We start from the raw sequence: 22,336 nt of genomic DNA on the forward strand, positions 1-22,336 counted from the left end.
GGCAGGCAGTGGCAGGCAGTGGCAGGCAGTGGCAGGCAGTGGCAGGCAGTGGCAGGCAGAGGCAGGCAGAGGCAGGCAGATAGCCGGATCTACTACTGAGTTCCTGTCCAGCCAAAGCTACACAGTGAGCACCCGTCTCCCTCTTTGCTTTTAAAATTTTTAAAAAGATTTATTCATTTTATATATGTGAATACACTGTAGCTGTCCTCAGACACACCAGAAGAGGGCATTGTGAGGGGTTGTGAGCCACCGTGTATGTGGTTGCTAGAAATTGAACTCAGAGCCTCTGGAAGAGCAGTCAGTGCTCCTAACCACTAAGCCATCTCTCTAGCTTGTACGTACCTGTCTCAAAACAAACAAATAAACGGAGATAAAGTAAGGGCTAGAGAGATGGCTCAGTGGTTAGGAGCACTGGATACTCTTGCAGAGAACCTGGGATTGGTTCCGCAGCACCCACATGGGAGCTCAGAACCATGGGGATTTCTAGATCCAGAGGATCCAGTACCCTCTTCCAGCCACTGTGAACATCAGGCACACCAGAGATGTGTAATTATATGCAGACAAACATTCATACACTTGAAATAACAGCTTAAAAAGAAAACCAAGACAAAACCCTAAACCCTGAAAACGTCCTCAGCATGTTCTCTGACCATAATGGAATCAAACTGAGAATCAATAAGAGAAAGACAACAGGGAGATCTGCAAACAACTGACCACAGAGACCCAAAGCAGAAATCAATCCCAGACAGTTGGCAGGGAAAGCACCAGAAACGGGAAGATTAATACAAGCCAAGAGAAGGACGGAAGGCATTCCTTACTAGAAGTCTTACCTAACTTTACAGCTTGATATAAAGATCAGTATATAATTCTGTCTGTCGGCTGAGGTCATTTACCTAGCTTGTTATAAATATTTGCCATTTTTAAAATAAAATTTCATTTTTTTAAATACTTAGAACTACTTTGGATAGACCAACTACAGTATTAAAAGAGGTATGACAAAAATAATTTTCCCCAACTTACCTATTCCTGTCTGCCTGTTTTTTCTTTTAAATATAAATCATCTTTATTTATACAACAATAGAGAAAAAATCACTAAAGACTTGAAAGCTTTATACAATGGAATAGTTGTTACACAGCTGCTTAGATTTTTTTTTTCTAGAAGCTAACAGGAATGGAGGTATTATACCTAAACAGGCTAATGATTACTGATGTTATAATTTAAATTCCTTTCCCGATCTACCATGCTCATGGATTGGCAGGATTAATACAGTAAAAATGGTCATCTTGCCAAAAGCAGTCTACAGATTCAATGCAATTTCCACCAAAATTCCAACTTAATTCTTCATAGAGTTAGAAAGAGCAACTCTCAAATTCGTTTGGAATAACAAAAAAAACCCTGGATAGCAAATAACTATTCTCAACAATAAAAGAACTACTGGGAGAAATCACCATCTGTGACCTCAAGCTATATTACAGTGTAATAGTGATAAAAACTGCACAGTATTGGAACAGAGACAGGCAGGTAGATCAATGGAATAGAATTGAAGACCCAGAAATAAAACCACACACCTATGGTCACTTGATCTTTGACACAGGAGCTAAAACCATCCAGTGGAAAAACGACAGCATTTTCAACAAAAGGTGCTGGCTCAACTGGCAGTCTGCATGTAGAAGAATGCAAATTGATCCATTCTTATCTCCTTGTACAAAGCTCAAGTCCAAGTGGATCAAGGACCTCCACATAAAACCAGATACACTGAAACTAATAGAGAGAAAGTGGGGAAGAGCCTTGAACACATGGGACACGGGAGCTAGAAAATAGAATCCTGAGTGAGGTAACCCAATCACAAAAGGAAACACAAGGTCTGCACTCACTGATAATGATAATACCCAAATGCTCGGAGTACCCAATATACAATTCACAGAGCACATGAAGCTCAAGAAGAAGGAAGACCAAAGTGTGGGAGCTTCTGTCTTTCTTAGAAAGGGGAACAAAATACAGGATCAAATATGTAGGCAAAGTGTGGAGCAGAGCTGAAGGAAAGGCCATCCAGAGACTTCCCCACCTGGGGATCCATCCCATATACAGTCACCAAACCCAGACACTATTGCACATGCCAAAAAGTACATACTGACAGGAGCCTGATACAGCTGTCTCCTGAGAGGCTCTGCCAGAGCCTGACAAACACAGAGGGGATGTTCGCAGCCAACCATTGGACTGACCATGGGGTCCCCAATGGGCTCCCCAATGGAGGAGTTAGAGAAAGGACTGAAGGAGCTGAAGGGGTTTGCAACCCCATAGGAAGAACAATAATATCAACCAACTAGATCACCCAGGTCTCCCAGGGACTAAACCACTAACAAAGGAGTACAAATGGAGAGACCCATGGCTCCAGCTGCATATGTAGCAGAGGGTGGCCTTGTTGGGCATCAATGGGAGGAGAGGCCCTTGGTCATGTAGGCTCGATGCCCCAGTGTAGGGGAATTCGAGGGCAGTGAGGCGAGAGTAGGTGGGTGGGTGGGGAAACACCCTCATATAAGCAGTGGGAGGGCGATGGGATAGGGTTTTTTTTTGGTGGAAGGGACCAGCAAAGGGGATAACATTTGAAATATAAATAAAGAAAATATCCAATAAAATAAAACTCCTTTCCCAAAAGTATCTCTCTGAAGCAATTTTCTTCTAATATTCCTAAATATCATCCATATACCAATTTTAAATTTTATAACTACTCCAATGGACATCTCCCGGTGGAAGAGGAGGTCAGACATGGCTCTCTGAGAGCAAACACCCAGGTTTTGGGGGTTATGTAGGGTCCATCCATCGGACTATGGACGGTGCAGTGTCTAAGCATTCCCTTCAAATAGCCTGGCCTTACCAGTCTATGACCAAATTATATGACAGTGCAAGTCAGTTTTATTTATTTTTATTTATTTTGCTTTAAACTTTTTTTAAAAAAGATTTATTTATTTATTTTATGTGTGAGCACTTTGCCTGCATGTATATATGTATACCATGTGAGTGCTTTGTGGCCATGGAGGTCAAAAGAAGGCATCAGATTTTTTCAGAACTGTAGTTAACACATGGTTGTGAATTACCATGTGGGTGCTGGGAATCCAACCTAGGTCCTTGCCAAGTCTCTCTAGCCCCACGTTTAACTGTGAACTCCACACCTGAAAACACAGCTTCAATTGGGAAATTATCAAGATTGAATTGGCCTGTGAGCATGTCTGTGGGGAGCTGCCTTGGTTGTTAATTGATATAGGAAGACCCAGCCCACTGTGGGCAGTATCATTCCCTAGGCAGGGAGTTCTGAACAGTACAAGAGTGGAGCAAGTAAGCAAGGTTCCATGTGTTTACTCTCTGCTCTTGACTGTGGATGTCTTACTTTATGTTTCTGCCTTCCTTGCCTCCAACAACGGACTGAAATTGCTTTTGGTCAAGGTATTTTATCACAGCAACAGAAAAGAAACAAGAACAGTAACCAATCATTCTTTCTAAACTCCTTTATCCTTTTTTAAAAAAATGTCTTATTTTTCAATGTCTGCAGGAAAATAGAGATTCCAAAGACTTTAGTCTATAGTTAACAACTTCTAGTACTTTAAAAATTTTTCTTCTTGCTCACCTTGCTTGACAAACTACTCACTTCTTCAGAATTCACATGTAAATGTGTCCCTAACTGGCTACTGTATTCTGTTAACAGCAAATTTTGAAGTTGAGAGGGGGGATGAGGCCAGAAAGCCCAGGATAGTCATTTACCTTCAGTGAGTTTCATGCTGTTTTCTCATCTCAGCCAATGCTAGAAACCATGAAGCAGTTACTATCATCCCATTTTAAACTGGGGAAATCAGAGCTCAGAGAGGAAAGTTAACTTGAACAAGGTCGCAGAGTAAGGAAGTGACATAGTAGAGTTTAGCATTAGCCCAGATTTCTGCTGTTTCTACAACACTTCCATACAGACTGTATTCTCTCTAGGCAAGATGGGAAACACAATTCTGAGGGGGATTCACACATGAACCTCAGTTTCCTTTCAGGATATACAAGAGGTGTCATCAGGAGCTCAACGGTTGAGTCCTCCTGGTGAGCATTGCTTTCCCATCCAGTGAGCACTGCTTTCCCATCCGTGAGCTCCAAGAGGACTGGGGCCCAAGATGTGAGATGAAGTAGTGTCTGGAGAACCCCAGTGCTGCTCAGCCCTTACTCTGCTCCGGTGCCCACTATGCCCCAGCACTGCTGGCCCTTTAAGGCCAATAATACCCACAGAATGCCCTCCAATCCCACGCAGGACCACACCAGTCCCCTCGGTGTCTGGCTATGCCTACCAGTGTGAAGCTCTTAGGTGAAGCTGCCCAGCGCTTGACCGTGGTGAGCGGCCACTCCTGTAGCACCTCCTTGGTCTTCTCATCCACACGCATGACGGAGTCCTTGGTGATGCCCAGGAGGCGGGGAACCAGCTTGTTCTTGCCTTTCATTTTTTCCTGAAATGAGGGAGGCCAGGGGTCACCAGCATTTCTAGAACACAGAGGGTGTGTTTCGCCTGTGGTCTGTTTACAAACTGGGTATGGCTTTTAGGAAGCCCAGGTGAATAACTTACTGAGACAAAGGAACGGGGCAGGGGGACACTAAGATACTGGATAGACTCACAAAGGTGTGCTGCTTCCTGGAAAGGAGCAATATTCAGCAGGGTTGGTGTGTGTGTGTGCTCTAAAACTGTGTCAGAAAGAAGGGACAGACCTGGAGAGAGACCCCAGTATCCTTCCAAGTATTAGCATCCCAGGAGGCATCGGGTGGGTATAGGATGGGACTATTTCAAGCTATTAAAGTAAACCCAAAGGGCCCAACTGGGATCTTCTCATTATGCAGAGGTATAGACACTTCCCCTTTAAGAAAACATTTCTGCATCCACTTCCACCTGTTGTCCTTGCTTCTGTACATCTATGGGTCTTGATTCTTTATGGTAATGTTTCTAGGATGCTATGTAGCATTTGAAATGTTGTCACTGTGCGCATTCACTGTACATGCTGTGCTGTTATGTAGTTTTCATACAAGTACCCACCCCATCCCCAATTCTGTTTCTTTGAAACAGGGCCCATGTTGGCAGGGAACTCAAAGTAATCATTCTGCCTCAGGTTCCTAAATGCTGGGGTTACAGGTGATTCTAACAGCTGATTTAATAGATTTGAAAAATATAATGGTAGATTCTTTCTTCACACTTATACTAAACCTTGCGACATATTAATAATTCAGGAAGAACACATGGGTGCGTATTTTTGAGACTTCTGGGTAAGAAGCATTGTTCTAGCAGAAACACTGAAAACAGAATAAATGAGAAGAGAAAGGGCTTTAGCTCAATGCACAGATGAAGGGGAGGGAGGAAGCATGAGAGAGAGAGAGGGAAGGTGAGAGGGAGAGAGAGAATAGGAGGAGACAGAGAGGGAGCGAGGGATAAGAAAAAAAGTGCAAGCAAAATGTCTCATGGTAAGAAAGATCAGGAATAAATATTTGTAGCACATATGGCAGTGAAAACTTGATATACCATCTGCGAAATGCTCTTATAATCAGCAAAAACCACCTTCCAAAAATGACGAAGAAAGAATTTACAATCATAAAAATTTAGCAGATAAAATTCCATTTACATCAAACAGTTTTTTGAAAATTAATTCTCAGAATTGACAAGAGAATGAAAGGGATCAATAGTTAATGGAAGTGAAAATGGCAGAGCCTGAGGCAGGGGAGATGGCTCGGCAGTTAAGGACACCCACTTTTTGCAGAGGACCTGGGTTTGTTTCTGAGAACCTAACTCAGGTATGACTCCAGCTCCAGGGAATCTAATTCCTCTGATCTTCACAGGCACTACATTAACACATGTATGCATGAGTGACCACACACATGCATGCATGCATGCACACACGTGTGCACACACACACACACATGCACGGAAACACACATGCCTCTTAAAAAACTGTGAATCCTTTATAGAAGAGACTATGTCAATATCCACCATCCAGAGCCTTAAAATTGTGTCCACTTTGATACAGCTTGCTTTGAGAAATACTTTATTTTTAAAGTTTCAAGTGTATGTAATAACTTTGTCACAAGAAACACAAATGGAGTTTGTCCTATAAAAAGGCTGGAAAGAACTCAATTTCCAATAACAGAAGACTTTATACAAATAAACTATGACACATCCAAAAAACATATTGTAATGCTTAAAAATCATTTTGTAGGGGCAGGAGAAATGGCTCTGCGGCTAACAGCATTTGCTGCTCTTGCAGAAGGAACAAACTTTTGGTTCCCAGCACCTTCAAGACAATTAGCTAATAGCTTCAGTTCCAAGAAATCTGAGAAATCTGACACCCTCATCAGTCCTCCAAAGGTACTCATGAACAGGCATAACACACACACATACACACACACACACACACACACACACACACACACTACCCACCCCAAAAGCACCCATGCCCACAAATGTAAAATAAAAACTTTATAGGAAAATAGACTGTATGGAAGTAAATTATTCATAATATATAAAATAAAAACTACAGGATACATTAGTTTAAACAACAACAGAAATTGTACATATAATAGAGTCAGAGTCTCATGCATCACAGGGTAGCCTCGAAAATACTATATAGCCAAGAAGGACCTGAAACTCCCGATCTTCCTCCCTTCCCCAAGTGTTGGGATTACAGCCACCATACCTGGCTCATGAAACAAAAACTTTAAGAGTTATGTTCCATGAGAAGATGCTGGGAATGGTTGTCTCAGGTGATCTGTACTATTTTCCTTACTGCTAAAATTCTACTTAGGACAGCTTGGCTTTCAGTTCCGTCAGGAAGGAAAACTTTTCACGTGGTATGTGCTGAAACACATATGGCTACACAGCTGTCCTCAGTCACACTGGGTGTACATTCACACTCACGAAGAATGCATGTTTTGGGACATGTACTCATACTGATATTTATGCTTGCACGTAAAGCAGGCCTGAATGTCACTAAAACAAGCATCGGTCCCAGCCCTCAGACTCCACAAGAGTCTGTCATCATGTTTTCCCTTTGTAAATGAAGAGGCTATAAACTTGCTTAAGGAAGACATGGCAAATGGCAAAACCACAATGGGAACAAATGTCTAAGCTTTAACGCACCTTTAGCATGGGGAAGGGGGGTGGCCTAGTACTCAGGAGACAGACAAAGTTCTCTTCAAGCTCGAGGTCAGCCAGGGCTACATAGAAGTCTCTGTCTCAAAATAGATGATAGATAGGTAGGTAGATAGACAGACATACAACAGACAGACAGGTAGAGAGGTAGGTAGATAGATATATAGATAGATGATAGGTAGCTAGCTAGATGATGATAAATATATAGATAGATGATGGGTAGACATAGAGATAGATAGATAGGTAGATAGATAGATAATGCATACATACATACACACACACATACATACATACATACATACATACATACATACATAGATGATGGTGATATAGATAGATAGATGGGTATAGATGGGTATAGATGATAGGTGGATGGATGGTTAGATGGATGGGCAGATAGATACAGAGACAGAGACGACCAGGTGGATAGATAGATAGACCCAGTTTCCTCACAAGGGGAAGACACGGTGGTGTCAGAATGTGTAGTGAATGGGAGAGAACAAAGCACTCTATGACCCTCGAGCCCCCAAAAGATGCTAAGAAGAGTTTAGTTCTTTTAAACAAAGGGTCAATTTCAGGACTAGGATAAATTAAGTAATAACATATATGGCATGAATTCAATCTTGTTGTCAGTGGTCAACCACGATAACCTATTTTAGAGGACCCTAGGGCTCTGAATTTACCTCTAGGAATGTCAGGGACACAAGCAAGACAGAGCAACCTGGAGGCTCATGGGAGCAGCCTGGAGGCTCATGGGAGCAGCCTGGAGGCTCATGGGAGCAGCCTGGTGCACATGCCCTGAATTCACGTGCCGCGGTTAGATTTAAGTCACAACTAGCCAGATGCCACATCTGTCAGTGCTAAGGTTCTAACCAAGTCGAACTTATTTACTGAAGAGAGCAGGGAAGACCCCAGTAAAACCCTGATGCCACACTGGCCAACTCACCTTCACCAGGAAAAAGGACACCCCGTATGTCCGGAGGGACCGGGCGAGTTTGACATACTTCACCTTGGCTTCTATTTCACTCATCTCTCCACAGTTTTTATGTTCCTGCAAAAGCAACAGTGAGGGTGGGGGTGGGGATCTGTTACTGTAGTCTGCCATCAGGTGGACTCAGTAAGGTGAGGTACAAAGGGACCAGAGTGAGTGACATTTCTGCATGCGGTCTCTCCTGCCCCCATGACACAGGTTTATGCTGACTGAGGTCTAATACAAGTTGAAAGTTTAAGTGTAGGGCTTCCCAAATAGGTCTCGCTGAGTGCAAGGGTCCAAGCCCATCTGCGCATGCCAGGAGGAATGCCCACAAGTACAACATCCTCAAAGAACCCAGTATCCCAAAGAGCTCAGGGTTCATATTTTCAATAACAGCAAGAAAGACATCCCTCTAGGACAGGTAGGGGTCCTTCTACCATAGATTCAGAATATATCTCTTCTTCCGAGCAAGGCTGAACATGTCTGAACATCAAAGTATTTGGAAATGATAATGAATAAAAATGTTTTATACACACACAATTTATATTATAGTTTCTATTTCCATTTCAAAGTCAAACAAGATTGAGGATTTGGATTCACTGGAGTGTTTCAAAGTCACATGGACAGCCCGACTTCCTTGGCAACTGTCTAGGATAGACAAAACACGGACTTGAAAAATAATCCAAGATTTTCAAAAGGCAAAAGCTTCTCAATTCTAGCTTCAAAAACTGAATCTCAGGACAAGGGGCTCTTTGTGTCTTCCACAGCTCAGCTTGGTGGCTGTCACCTTATTTCAGTGCTACCAGAAGCATACCTTTGAAAATAAATGTATGCACATTTTTTTCTCAGAAGAGCTAAGTAACCTTTAGCAAGAAAGTATGAATTAAGATAATTAATCAGCCCAGGGTAGAGCTGTCCAGCCCCATCCTCTCAAGTCAGCCATCAGTCATTATAGAAGTGGGCTTGCCCTGGGTACCACACCCCATGTATGGGATGCTCCTGTCAGAGCAGATGAGGATGGAGGGGAGAGAAAGAATATGTTTCTGTACATTTCCAGTACCTGAAATATCCGCTTCTCGGCTCCTCTCTGCTTGATGTATTCTTTTGGCAGGAATTCCTTTAGACTGAGAAAGAAAGGGGGAGAGAGACAGCGTTTATCACACACTATGGTGGGAAGCAGAGACTTAGTAAAACTCTCAGTTAAGTCACTAACACTCCTATTATTTTATGGCACAATTAATATAACTGCACCTAGGACGACCTTAAAGATAAAGGCAGATGTGAAAAAAGAGAGAACAAACAAAAAAAAAAGGTTCAGTTGATGTATTTGAAGGAGGAAGGTCCAGCATACACTGTCAAGTGAAAGACAAATGGGGCCAACATGTACAGTACGCATGATTTTGCAAGGCAGGGGAGAGAGTATTTTTACTGTAAAAACATTTTTTTATATCTCAAAAAATGTAAGCAGCTTAATATTCTTAAGAAATCAAGGGAGACTGACTCTAAAAATGAAAACGGTTTTCCCTGGGAAGAGGAGGGGAAACCAGAATGGACCAGACGAAACCACACTGGTCAGCATACCTTGTACTAGGGTTTTTTCACAAAACTACAGAGAAATAGCTACAAATCTAAAGCAAACTAGCACAAACTTAACCACATGTCATGTTGACAATACTGCTACAAGAAAAATAGTGTCTCCAAACAATCTTGGAAAACAGTCCTTTGATGGTACATTCTAGTGAGATAAACCTTAAGATGAACAAAAGACACATGAATCAAAATATTGACTGTAATAGTAAAATTTATTATTTATCTATTATCATTTCCTATGTTGCTATAATTGCACATGCATGAATGTGACGTGTATACGGGCACACATGTCACCGTGCACATGTGGAGTTGTCTGTTCTCTCCTACTTTTACATGGGTTAGGAGATGACTTTCTGGCTAGGGCCCTAGCAGGACAAGAATCCCATTCTGAATGCCACCCAAGGTCACAGTGCCAGCTCTAGCTCACCCACTCACGGGTTCCAGAGACACTGACTTAGCCACCGCACACCTGACACCTTCAAGTTACCCTTCAGCCTCCAGGCATCCTATGAGAGCAGAATTTCAAAGCCTGTAGAGAGGCAGGGAATGAAGGGGACCACCCAATCACACAGTAAGGGGGGGCGCGGTGTCAGGTGGCTTTTTTTTTTTTTTAACTGCTCAGAAGCTGCAGGAATCAGAAGAGAGATCTGGAAGAAAACCAGATCCAGACTCACTGATGCTCACTGCAACTTCAGTTTCCTTCCTTTTAAGGGTAAGTGGCAATTTAACTTCTATTGTTTGTATTTGAAGGTCTGTAATATTTTCTGATAGGCAGACATATTGGAAGGGTTACTGTAGTCAAGCAAACTAGCATCGCTTTTATCCCACGATGGTGGTGTGCACAAATTTCCAGTAGACGATATTAACTAAGGTCCCCGTGAGCGACATTTGCTCTTTAGTCATTTACCTGAAGAACTGAACCTCTGCTCTTTGCCTGCCATCCTACCTCCAGCTTCCCCACCCCCACCCTGGAAACCATGTTCCTACCATCTCTATCTGCTTTCTTGATATTCTTCCTCCCTCCCTCCCTCCCTCCCTCCTTCCCTTCTTCCCTCCCTCCCAGCTAAGATTCGAGCCCAGGCCTTGTACATGGTAGGCAGGTATCTATCAATGAGTTACATCTCTTTCCTCCAGATGCTATATTCTTCGTCTTGCTAATTTCATTTATATCTCTTTAGGTTCTTCTGTGTTATCAAACGAGCAGGGTCACCTTAAAGGCTGATTACCATGTTGCTGTACATATAATGAAACCCCATTTTCTTAAGCAAAATCAAAGCAGCCCCAACTAGCAATTCCAAGTCTCCTGATGCGGCTGCACATGGCAGGGAAGCTCTAGGGAAGTTGCTACGGCTGGGAAAATGTTGTCTTCCTGTGTCCTAGAACTGTCACCAACGAGGCAATCCCCATCTTCAGACTGGAGTCATCACCTGAAGACCAAAGATGATTGACACTGCTTATATTAATTGACAAGAATGTGCCCAGTTACAGTATTCGCCAGGCATAGGTTACAGGGGTGGAGAAGTGGCAGGGATGTGGTAGTGACGGTGTCACCAAAGGACACTGGGAGCCAGTTTTGCTTTCGCCTCTGTCTTAACGCTGAGTCAGCAAATACTCACAACTGCATCCCTAGTTGGTATTCCAGAAGCTTCTCTGAGTGTGGTCTCTGGACCAGTGGCCTCAGCACCAACCAGGAACCTGATAGAAATGTCAACATTCAGCCTCACCCAGACCTGCTTAAGAGGCTCAATCGAGAACAGAGTGGCATATGTCAGCAAGCTCTGGTTCTGAGAGACAGAGGAACCACAAGCAGTGGCCACGTAGCTCTAATTACAAACCAGAAGTACTCGGACTTGACTCCAGGTTCCAGGATCACAACGTCTGTGTGACTGAGAGTCCTGGGTAAGCTCTGGTGGTTTGCGGAATGCCCATGGCTTGAAGGATGTCCTGGATGACTGGGGATGCCTGGAGTGGTCACAAAAAGTGACTGTCCTAAGACGAGGATGAGGAAGACACACAGCCCATCCATAACAATATAGCCTGGCTCACTTACAAAGAGCAGAAAGCTGTGTCTCACAGCTCTGCAGCCCGGGGTGTGTGACATCAAGGTGATTCTATGTTCAGTCATCTGGGGAGGGCTGACCCTGGGGAAGGACACTGGGTCCTCTTTATAAGGGCCCTGACTGGATCCTGAGGCCCCAAAGGCATGGTTCTAATGGCCTCATGGCATCCTAAAGACCACTCTTGCTAAGTCCAGAACATGGGTAATCCCTGAAGTGTGGAAGGGATCCCTTAATCATAGCGGCTAGTAAGAAGCACAGGCACTGGGCCTGAATATCTCTGCCACATCAGTACAGTTCTGTGACCCCGAACTAGTCCAAACACCTTTTAAAGCCAGCCCAGGCCACTGCCCTGAACTCAGAGCCAGCCTGGTGGCAATACAGATCGTGCTGGTTTGCTTTGATCCTGAGTTTGGAAATCATCAGGCAGGGAAGCAGGGCCCTTAGGAGGCAGGGCAAGGGACAGACACTGAGTCATTTAACCACCCTGGCAGTAGGGCTGGGAGATTGTGAGATTCACAGAATAGGTAAAAAAAAAAAAAAAAAAAAAAAAAAAACAACCCTCTTTTCTTTCTGCCACCGCCATGCCATCCAGACTGAGGAAGACCCGGAAACTCTGGGGCCACGTGAGCCGTGTCCCCAGCCACATTGGTAAGCACTGCAAGCACCCAGGAGGCCGCAGAAACACTAGAGGCATGTCCCACCACAGGATCAACTTTGACAAACATCATCCAGGTTACTTCAGGAAAGTTGGTTTGAGGCATTACCACTTGAAGAAGAACCAGAGCTTCTGCCCAACTGTCAACCTGGATAAATTATGGACGTTGGTCAGCGAGCAGACGCGGGTCAACCCAGCCAAAAACAAGACTGGAGCTGCTCCCGCCATTGCTGTTGTTTGATCAGGCTACTACAAAGTTCTGGGCAAGGGAAAGCTCCCTAGGCAACCTGTCATCGTGAAGGCCAAATTCTTCAGCAGAAGAGCTGAAGAGAAGATTAAGAGTGTTGGAGGTGCCTGTGTTCTGGTGGCTTAAAAGCCACTCTGGGGGTTAATTAAATGCTAACATTTCCCGTGTGGTCTTTGCTTCCTTCCTCATCTACATGTTGGGAATCTGCCTAACATTCTAGGAAGATGTGGGGCAATAAATGCAATAAATGTAGCCCACTATTGTAAATTCAAAAAAAAAAAAAAAAGAAACAAACAAGGAAACTCTGGAGCAGACAAGTGTCTCTTCCTGCATTTTACATTCAATGTAGTGGGGCAGAGAGGGTGAGGTGCAGGGTGCAAGGCACAGCTGAAGAAGAGGCTGAAAAGCCTCCTTTCTGGTTATTTTGGAAGCACGGGCTCTAGCCAAGGATTCCACAAAAGCACAGCAGCTCTGAGGGGGGAAGCCGTGTTTGAACTGGTGCCAGCTTAAGAACTGAGATTCCTGACCGAGCCGGGAGCCTTGCTTGTTTTCAGTAGAATTATCTAGAGTTTGTGGGGGAAATTTTCCAAGTACACTCCGAATTCTTTCAGAGCACAGATTCATGTGCTGGGCTGCTTTGTTTTCTCAGCAAATACTTGCCTGGAACAGCCACATAGGGAACAGAGGCTCCTCCAGTAAGCATGAACCTGTGGCTTCCTTCGCCTGTTATGGACCTGCCCACCCTCCCCTCCACCAACGGACACTCCATTCACACAGGCGCAGAGACCCTCTTTGCCTGGCATGAATACCTAACTTCACCTTTGCCAAGTGCTTTATCCCTACTCTCCGTGAGAAGGCCAGGCTCCCATCTCAAACCTGGATTACTGCAACTACCTTTTGAAAAGTGATGCTAACTATGAAATTTACATCCCTGCCATGAAGAGATCCATGTTCATGGTACCACATTTGCTCTGTTGTGTGTGTCTGTGCATACGACTGTGTGGCACATGCACACAGATGTCCTACTCTACCACTCTCTACTTTATTCCCTGATAACAAGCGTCTCTCAATAAGCTTGGAGCTAGACTGGCAGCCAGTAGGCCCCAGGTATCCTCCTGCCTCTGTACCCTACCCCCAATACTGCTCTTGGTTACTGGCTTGGGTGGCCACATGGTTGCTGGGGATTTGAACTCAGGTCCTTGTGCTTGTATAGCAAGCACCCTTACCTACTTACCTACCCTCTCTTCTTTTTTAAGACAGGGTCTCATGTAGCCCAAAGTTCACTAGGTAGCCAAGGATGACCTTGGGCTTCTAATCTTCCTGCCTCCTCCTGAGTCCTGCCTGGGTTTGCAGGCATGTGCCATCAAATCTGGCTCCTTCTCCGTATCTCTGATAGTAGCTATTTTCTTGGAGTTTGTTCTCAGGAATATCTTATCATAGTCTTATGCCTCCATGTATCTGTGAATAATAATCCATCCCGTCTCTCTTTGTGGATGTAGTTTTAAACACAAGAGGCATCTTCTGGGATGTCTTGTTTCCTCTGAGAAGTCACTCATGTTTTCATACATTCTGAAATGTGATACCCCTGAGCTTTCCAACTTTCAGGAACACTCGAGGCTGGAGAGCTGGCTGAGTAGTCTAGGTGCTTTCTGCTCTTGTAGAGGACTGGGAGTCAATTCGCAGCATTTAAATGACGGTTCTGGACCTTCTGTAACTCCAATTCCTCTAGCCATCCTCAGTTACCATGTATTTATGGGGTATACATATGTACAAACATGCAAAACATCCACATACATCAAATAAAAATACATTGTGAAAAAAGCATCTGCTTGTGGCTTCAAACAAACGAGAATGGCCTTTACTCCCATCCCCCTGCCTCCACCTCTCAGGGTCTGGGATTCGAGTTGAATATCAGGGCTTTGTTCATGCTAAACAAGCACCCTACCAATTGAGCTAAACCCCCAGCTCTCCGTAGTTTATAATTTTGCCATGCTGAGACCTGAACCCAAGCCCTTCCACATAGGCAGCCCATCAATGATTTGATTATAAACAACTTCAAACACACTAATATACGGAAAAGATTCAGGTAGTGAACTCTACACTAATCTAGCATGACCTCCATTCAAGTCACACCTACAAGAGACGACCTAAGGTCTCAAGTTTATGGTAACTCTCACCAACACAAAGGGCCTATGGAAGGCTTTTACTTGACACTCCTTATATTTGCCGCAGGCTTTCAAGGGTCAGGAAGGGAGTCATTGTTACAATGATTCAGGAAGGGAGTCTTTGTTACAATGTTGCAATCTGCTGCAGATTTCTCCGTTCTTCAGATTGACGTGTTCCGTGTCAGTCTCTCTCAGCAGCATCACTTCCTGCACCAGACCCTTCCCACCTTTCTCGACACAGTTCCTGCTCAGTATCTGAATAGCCCACCCTGCAATCAACTTCATAGAAATGGCTCAGCGGTTAAAAGCGCTTGCTGCTGTTCCGTGGGACCTGTAGCTCAGACGAAAGCACAAACGTCAACTGGCTGACAAAATCCTGTGACCCTCAACTCCAAGAGACCTGACACCTTCCTCTGGTCTCTGCTCCTACTTACACACGCACAAACGCATGCACAGACATATAAATACTAAGAATAAACTTTAAAATAATCATACAAAGTAGACCTGAGAAATCATCAAAGAATGAGTATGTGGTGTCTCCCTGTGTCTTCTCTACGCGAGCGCAGCCTCACATACACGCTAGCATTCAGTGAATTAAAGAACAATGCTGCTGCTTCGTTTTCAAAGATTTACTTATTTATCAAATCGTCAGCTAGGAAAAACATACATACATGCAACATATATGGACTCAGCGGCTTATATTTAGGACTATATATGTCTATACATAGACATATATAGTAACAAGTAATGAAAGAAAGTGGCCATGAATTTACAAGTGAACAAGGAAGTATGTGGGAGGGTCTGGAGGAAGGAACGGGGAGGTAGAAATGAATTATATTATAATCTCATTTTTTAAAATTAAAATATCTTTTTTTTGAAAAAAAAAGTAGAGATTCATTTTTATTCTGTATGTATGAACGCTTGCTTGTGTGTGCGCATGTGCACCATGTGCATGTAGTACCTGTTAGAACGGAAGTCACAGATGGTTGTGGGTGCTGGGAACCGAACCCAGATCCTCTGCAAGAGCGGCCAAAGTGCTCTTAACGGCTGAATGGTCTCTCCAGCCCCACGCATATCGTACTGTCTATATTCATTTTCTAAGCACAGAAAAGCATAAAGCAATTCCAAGATTCTTCATGTTCTGTGAGAGTTTCCTCATGCTCTGATATAATGTTCCTTCCTGGAGTTCTCTGTGTATGACATAAGGAAATCTACCAGGTAGATAAAGCTTATCAGAGTCAAACAGGGAGACCTGGATCTCCTTTGCTTCCAGCTCTCGGGCCTGGCTGGTTCTCTCTGGGACGTACTATCCCATATACCAAGTAGACGTCCTGTTGAGTCGTCTTTATTCACCTGAAAACATAAAGGTCTGTCTCTGATGCTTATTTCCTCTTTTAATTTAAGATTGTGTGTGCATACACACACACAGGCACATACACGTCACAATACATGCGGAGGTCAGAGAACAACTCTGTGGAGTTAGCTCTCTCCTGCACTGTGGGCGTGGGCTCTGATGACTGAATCCAGGCTGTCAAGCTGTGTGGACAGTGTCTTTACTCATTTTGTCATCTTGCCAGCCCGCTTTCTTTCTTCTTTCCTTGACTTCCCTCTCCCACCTTCTCTACCTTCCTTCTTGAGACAGGATCTTGCTATATAGTACAGGGTAGCCTAACCCTTGCTAAGTAGTCCAGGCTGGGCCCCAGCTTACAGAGATCATCCTGAGTGCTAGGATTCCAGGCATACACCACCACGCCTGGGCACTGGTTTCTGTTTTTCAAAATAAATATCGTCATTAATGTGGTACTGAGTCTGGAAATCACTTGAAAAGTTTAAAGAGAGCTAGGAGACATTTTTATAAAAATGTCCCACCGTATTGATATGATACACAAATTCTAAACAAAAACTTTTTTTTTAAATTACAGTAAAACTTACAGTCCTCATTGGCTACACTCCTTCACACTATGTTCATCCAGTTCCATGGTTGATATCCCCAGGGGCTCTCTTCAGCCTGGTCCTCTTACAAGTCCAACTTTCCCACTGTTAGGTTTGTAAATTCTTCATTGTTTGGGTGAATAGTTAGAGGTCACAGTGTTATGCAAATACACACACAGACAGAGACACACCATATACACCCAGGTCTCCTATCCCAGGTCTAGCCCATCACCAGGGACAGCCTAGGGAAAAACAACATCCAACATTCAATGTATAAATCAGCAGTATGGCCCTGCAGGTTTGTTTTAATTAAGAAGGGTCTCACCTCCTAAGGATTTCCACTGATACAGTAGGAACAGAAACATGTTCAATTAAGAAGCTACAGTAAATGAGAAAGCTTCATTACCTAGACTAGATCTGGTCTAATTAAAAACTAAATCAAATGCAAGAGGAGAGATAATTGCTACTAGGCATAATGGGCTTATTTTAATTTAGCATCAGAGCAAGGGGACACGAACCACTGAGAGGTGCTGGACTCATCTCGGGAAAGGAAAGTCTGAAGCAATATAACCACCTTACATCGGCTGTCAGATGGTCAGGTGGCCAAGGAAAGACGATGTGGTTGGTGTGAGTAGGCGACTTACAAGACCGGACTGCAGTGACGTTCATCAGACCAAAGCAAGAATCACTGCTGAATGCGTGGCCAGCAGCAAAGGAAAGGAATCCTGTCACAATCCAGGTAACATAACATATGATATCATGAAGGCCAAAGGAGTGTGTGACTGCGTGTGTGTGTGTGTGTATGTGTGTATGTGTGTGTGTGTGTGTGTGTGTGTGAGAGAGAGAGAGAGAGAATGTGTGTGTGTGTGTGCATATTATTTATGGTCTTGTTTGTTTGTTTACGCCTGTGGGAGCCAGAGGTTCATGTTGGAAGTTTGCCTCTATCTAGCTCCACGTTAGTGCTTGAAACACAGTGCTCACATAGTCACCTACTGATGCACACAGACTGGTCAGTGAGCTCCAGGGACCCTCCTGTCTCTGCCTATCCATGCTAGGCTTACTGGAGCACACCAGCAAGCACAGGATTTTATTTTCGTTTTTTAACCCAGGTTCTCATGCTCGTGTGGCCAGTGCCTTAACCACTGGGCCATCTCCCCAGCCCTGGTTGAAGAAAACTCTTGAAATGAATGCATTTTCTCCTCTGCTAACTTCTTTTCACATACAGTCTGACCTTTCCCAGTTATAGTGAGACCCTGAGAATTAGCTGCCCCACACTGAGGAAGGGCCCACATGGGAGGACCGCATGGGAGGACCGCATGGGAGGACTAGAATGACATCAGACTCTCCTAGGCTTCTGGTTAGATCTCTTGCCTACCAGGCTCATGCATGGCTGTAGGTAAGAAGACCTAAAACAAGGGAAGTACTTTACTCAGTGTCCTGGTCTCGCTAACCTGCACACACGCCACCCCGCCCCACTTTCTCCTATTCATTAGCAGTTACTGCAGAACAAAGCTGAGAGACGGCAGAAGAGTGAGGTTTGAATGTGAGAATGAGAAATCTATAAAAACCCAAGCATGGAGTCTTCAGCAAGGCATGCAGTGTCACAGAACAGAAAGGCTGACTTCCCTAGGTGCTTGCGGAAGGAAGCCAGTCCAGTGTGGAGAAATGGGCCCAGAGGGACACTTGGCCATATAACTCATCTGGGAAATACTGAATATAGTAACAGGAACTGGTCAAGGCCGCCTCAGAATCAAGGTCGCTGAATGTATATTATAGCAGAAAGCATCATATTGCAAAAGCTCCCGGGGTTCATTAACTCAACCTAGAATCGTAGTGTCTTGCCTTTAACAGCTCAGCTTGGACCACATAGCAAGTCGTATTGTCTGACATTGCCCAGGAGAAACGTTGGGTTTCCTTTCTCAAGGGCATAGGCTGCTTCAACCAAAGTGAATGCAAAGGGCCAGATAACGGCTTGCCTTACTGTCTCCCTCAAGCCACCATCATCAGATGACATCTTGACATGGGTCAATCTTCTGCTGGCAGTGCTCACATACTGTTCCCACTTCTCACCTCCCTCAAGTCACATTCTAAGTGACAACGGGATACTGATGAGACTCGGGAGATTTTTTCCCTCATCCAAATGCTTCATATAGATGGAGACAGAAGGGGAAGGAGAGCGAAGACACAGATATCAAACATGATCAGAGAAAGCAATACAGAAAGGCCCCTAGGGAAGTCTAGATCTACGGCAAGGGAAGGCACCCCCAGGGAAGCAGCAGACTGTCTAGCAGGGTATTCCCAAGAAAGCGAAGCCAAACACCCAGGTTCCACATAGTCACAGTGCATCTGCAGGGTCAGCTTTCTTATGGAGACACCAGAGTACAGAGCTAGGGAAAAGAAACTACCCCATCATTCTAGAAAAGAGAACCAAAGACCAAATGGAAGGTAAGGCTCCAGCCGGTTCTGCGAGTACACACTGTGGCTCTCAAAGTGACTAAGAAGTCTTGAAATTCTAATAAAGAATTCAGAACATGGCTGGTGAGCTAGCGTAGCCGTTAGTCTACTTGAAGGTCCAACATTTAAAACAAGCCAGATGTGGGGACCAACTGAGCAAGTGTGGTAGGCTCTCCAGCAGGGAAAGAATCGTCTGCCGTGGGAATGGAGAACGAATCTCGTTGACAGTCACCGTTCTGTACTTTTACGTATCTTTACTAACAACAGTCTGCATCTTGGGTTCTAAACTCAGTTGAGTGAATGTCAACGTTCTCACAAGCAAACAGAGAGAGGAGAAAAGAAGGGAGAAGGGGAAGAACGGGGCGGGAGACTTACTCTAAGAATCCGGGCTTGTGCTTATGTTCCACGTGAGGGCCAAACTGGATCTGGGCTTGGAACCCACCAAACTCACATGCCTTCTCGAAGGAGACAGGGTGAGAGCCATTCAAGATGTCATCCCGAGCCTGAAACACAAGAAGGAAGAAGTTCAGGGGTCTGGAAAGCATCGCACTTCTCCCGAGTTTCATATTCCTGACTCAGAACACATACTGCAGATGACTGATTAGGACGTGGGGAATGTTGGGGTGAGGTAGAATCAAGGCTACAAGCAAACAAGCTTTTGGATTCTCCTCCAACACTGGTCAATAGCTGTAGGACATTAGCACTACAGTCACCAATTATCAAATCACACACACACACACACACACACACACACACACACAAATTAAACCCTACTGATAATATCAGAAGACAGCTGAGACTATGAAAAATGAAGAAAGGAAGAGACAATGGGAATCCTTTGAAATGCTTGGAGTCATATGGGTTGACTTAGAAACACGATTTGTTCCACCTGAGCCCAAGTCATAAGGCTAGCAAGAAAAATATCCACGAAGAGGCAAAACCATTGCAATCATTCTAGGACCAGTGACCTACAAGGAGAGAGACAGATATGTATTCCCACACTCAGACAGGAGTGCTGCCTGGAGCCATGCAGCAAGGGGCCAGCAATGAAGAATTTTACAATGGGCACTCGCTACACTGAAAAGTCTTGCTCCCTCTCTCCTGAAACATGGGGCTGTTGGCATTTATCACTCGGGCTTCTGTCTTCCTTTGCTCTAGCCAGAACACTCTGAGATGTACACTCTCCGCTATCCCTCTGGGCTCTAAATGTGTAAGGCTCTTCTGACTGCCCTGCTAGCTGCCTTCCTTTCTGCCTCCCAGCCTCATTCACTGTGATCTGTTCTTCCACAGGAGTCAGCAGATACTAAGCATCGCAGAGCTTCAGTGGGCTCCCAGTGTGTTGTAACTACCCATTCTGCCAGTTAAATCCAAGAGTAGATGCAGTAAACAGACAAACAAGAATGCAACGGGTAAGGGGATTTGCAAATATAAGAAGATGCCCACATGAATGAATTTCTTACTTTCAATACAGGTGGAAGGTAGCGCTACAGCCTATAAACCCTGCATTATCTCTAAGAGCGGACACTAGGTAAAAGCAAGGACTGGAGGAATTTGAAGTGGGAAAAAATTCTAAAGAAACATGGGTAGTATTTTCCTCGGATTAAAAGAAGCCCTCAGGCAACCAAGTGCAAAGCCCACACCATACGCTGCGAGTTCACAACTCGGGTATTAAGGAATTTTCTAGCATAAACAATTAGTTAAGAACAAAGACCTTGAGAGGTGACTGAGAGGGTAGTTCGGAGTTAATGAGAAGTACTGATTTTCGGGCCAATATTCCTTTGTATTCTAAGGCTTGTGAAATGATGGTTGGCTAAACGAACACAACTGTCTCCTAAGGCCAGGAAGAGTGCAGTGACGACCACTGGGTCCCAACCCATGATGCCTCAGAGAGGACCAGGAAGGCCCAGAAGATTATACCCAATGCTAATTCCCACCAGAGCCTGAAGAACAGCACCCCTGGACTCTAGACTCCTTTTGGTGTGTGGGAGCCAGAAATAATACCTACTTACCACAAGACTAGGCAGAAGTCCTCTGAAGGACACATAATAAGTTTCTTTTCTGCTGCTGTGATAAAATTCTCTAACAAAGGTGACTAAACAAAGTAGGAGTTTACGTGGCTCATAGTCTTGGGTTCCAGTCCACCCCTGATGGACAGTCATTTGCAGCAACTTAGCACTTTACATCCACAGTCAAGAGGTGTATGCTAGCTCTGAGCCTGCTTTCTCCTCTCTTATCCAACCAAAAATCTGCTGCCTAGGGAATAATGCCACCCACAGTTGGTGGATCTTTCTATTACAACACTATCAAGACACACCCATCGGCCAATTTAAGCTAGACAACATCTTATTAAGATTTCTTTCCCCAAATCCGGTTAGATTGTCAATTAGCACTCACCACCACAGCCACCTGTCGTCTGATCAGTAAATACCATACCTGGACATAAAGCAAGTTCAACTGCACTGGGTCTCTCGAGTCCACATTCTGATCCGAGTAAAAGAACTTCCGTCGAAGCAGCAATGTCTCATTCTCATCCACGCCTTGCTCTCTGAATGTCCGGCTGTGATCTAGCCAATTTACTGCAACATCAAACAGATAAGAAGACATTGTTTGCTACTCGTTGCCGCAGCCTGATGTGCAAACAGATTTCTATAAATGCCGATGGTTGCTTACAAACCACTTCTTACAGTTGAAGTATGTTCTTCAAACTCTGTGAGGTGATCAACCCCCACCACACTCAAAACCAACATAACAGGAAGGATCTAGAATCCAGAGGTATTCTTCTTCAGGCCCTAGTAGGAATTAGCATTGGATATAATCTGCTGGTTATCCAGAGGAGGGCCTCACTGCTCCTCTCTGGGGCTTCTTGAGTTGGGGCCTAGTGGCCACCATTGCCCTGTTCTTGGCTTTGGTGTCAAAGACCAGCTTTGAGATTCAGGGTAAACTGAGGTGGGGCAGAGTTGGAAACTAGGGGCTGGTACAGCTGTTAGGTGCAGGGGGCCAGTGCTGATGGCAGTCGGCAACTGGAGAAAAGGAAAAGGAAAGAAGGGGAGGAAAATCACACACACACACACACACACACACACACACACACACACACACACAC

General features: G+C 44.5%; 1 protein-coding gene and 1 pseudogene across 2 annotated transcripts in view; one reads left to right on the plus strand and one right to left on the minus strand.

Moving 5' to 3' along the window:
* Tln2 (talin 2) overlaps positions 1 to 22,336 on the minus strand; it is a 181,210-nt gene that overhangs the window by 150,400 nt on the left and 8,474 nt on the right. For both annotated transcript variants that reach the window (XM_028781451.1, XM_028781452.1), the window contains exons 5-9: positions 21,667 to 21,809; positions 19,609 to 19,736; positions 9,191 to 9,254; positions 8,104 to 8,208; positions 4,321 to 4,476 (exon numbers count right to left, since the gene is read on the minus strand). In XM_028781451.1, coding sequence (XP_028637284.1) covers positions 4,321 to 4,476; positions 8,104 to 8,208; positions 9,191 to 9,254; positions 19,609 to 19,736; positions 21,667 to 21,809 — 596 coding nt within the window. The remainder of the gene's footprint in view (positions 1 to 4,320; positions 4,477 to 8,103; positions 8,209 to 9,190; positions 9,255 to 19,608; positions 19,737 to 21,666; positions 21,810 to 22,336) is intronic.
* LOC114632848 lies at positions 12,362 to 12,808 on the plus strand (annotated as a pseudogene).

This window comes from Grammomys surdaster, unplaced genomic scaffold (genome assembly GCF_004785775.1).
Source record: "Grammomys surdaster isolate TR1022 unplaced genomic scaffold, NIH_TR_1.0 437, whole genome shotgun sequence".
Taxonomy (NCBI): domain Eukaryota; kingdom Metazoa; phylum Chordata; class Mammalia; order Rodentia; family Muridae; genus Grammomys; species Grammomys surdaster.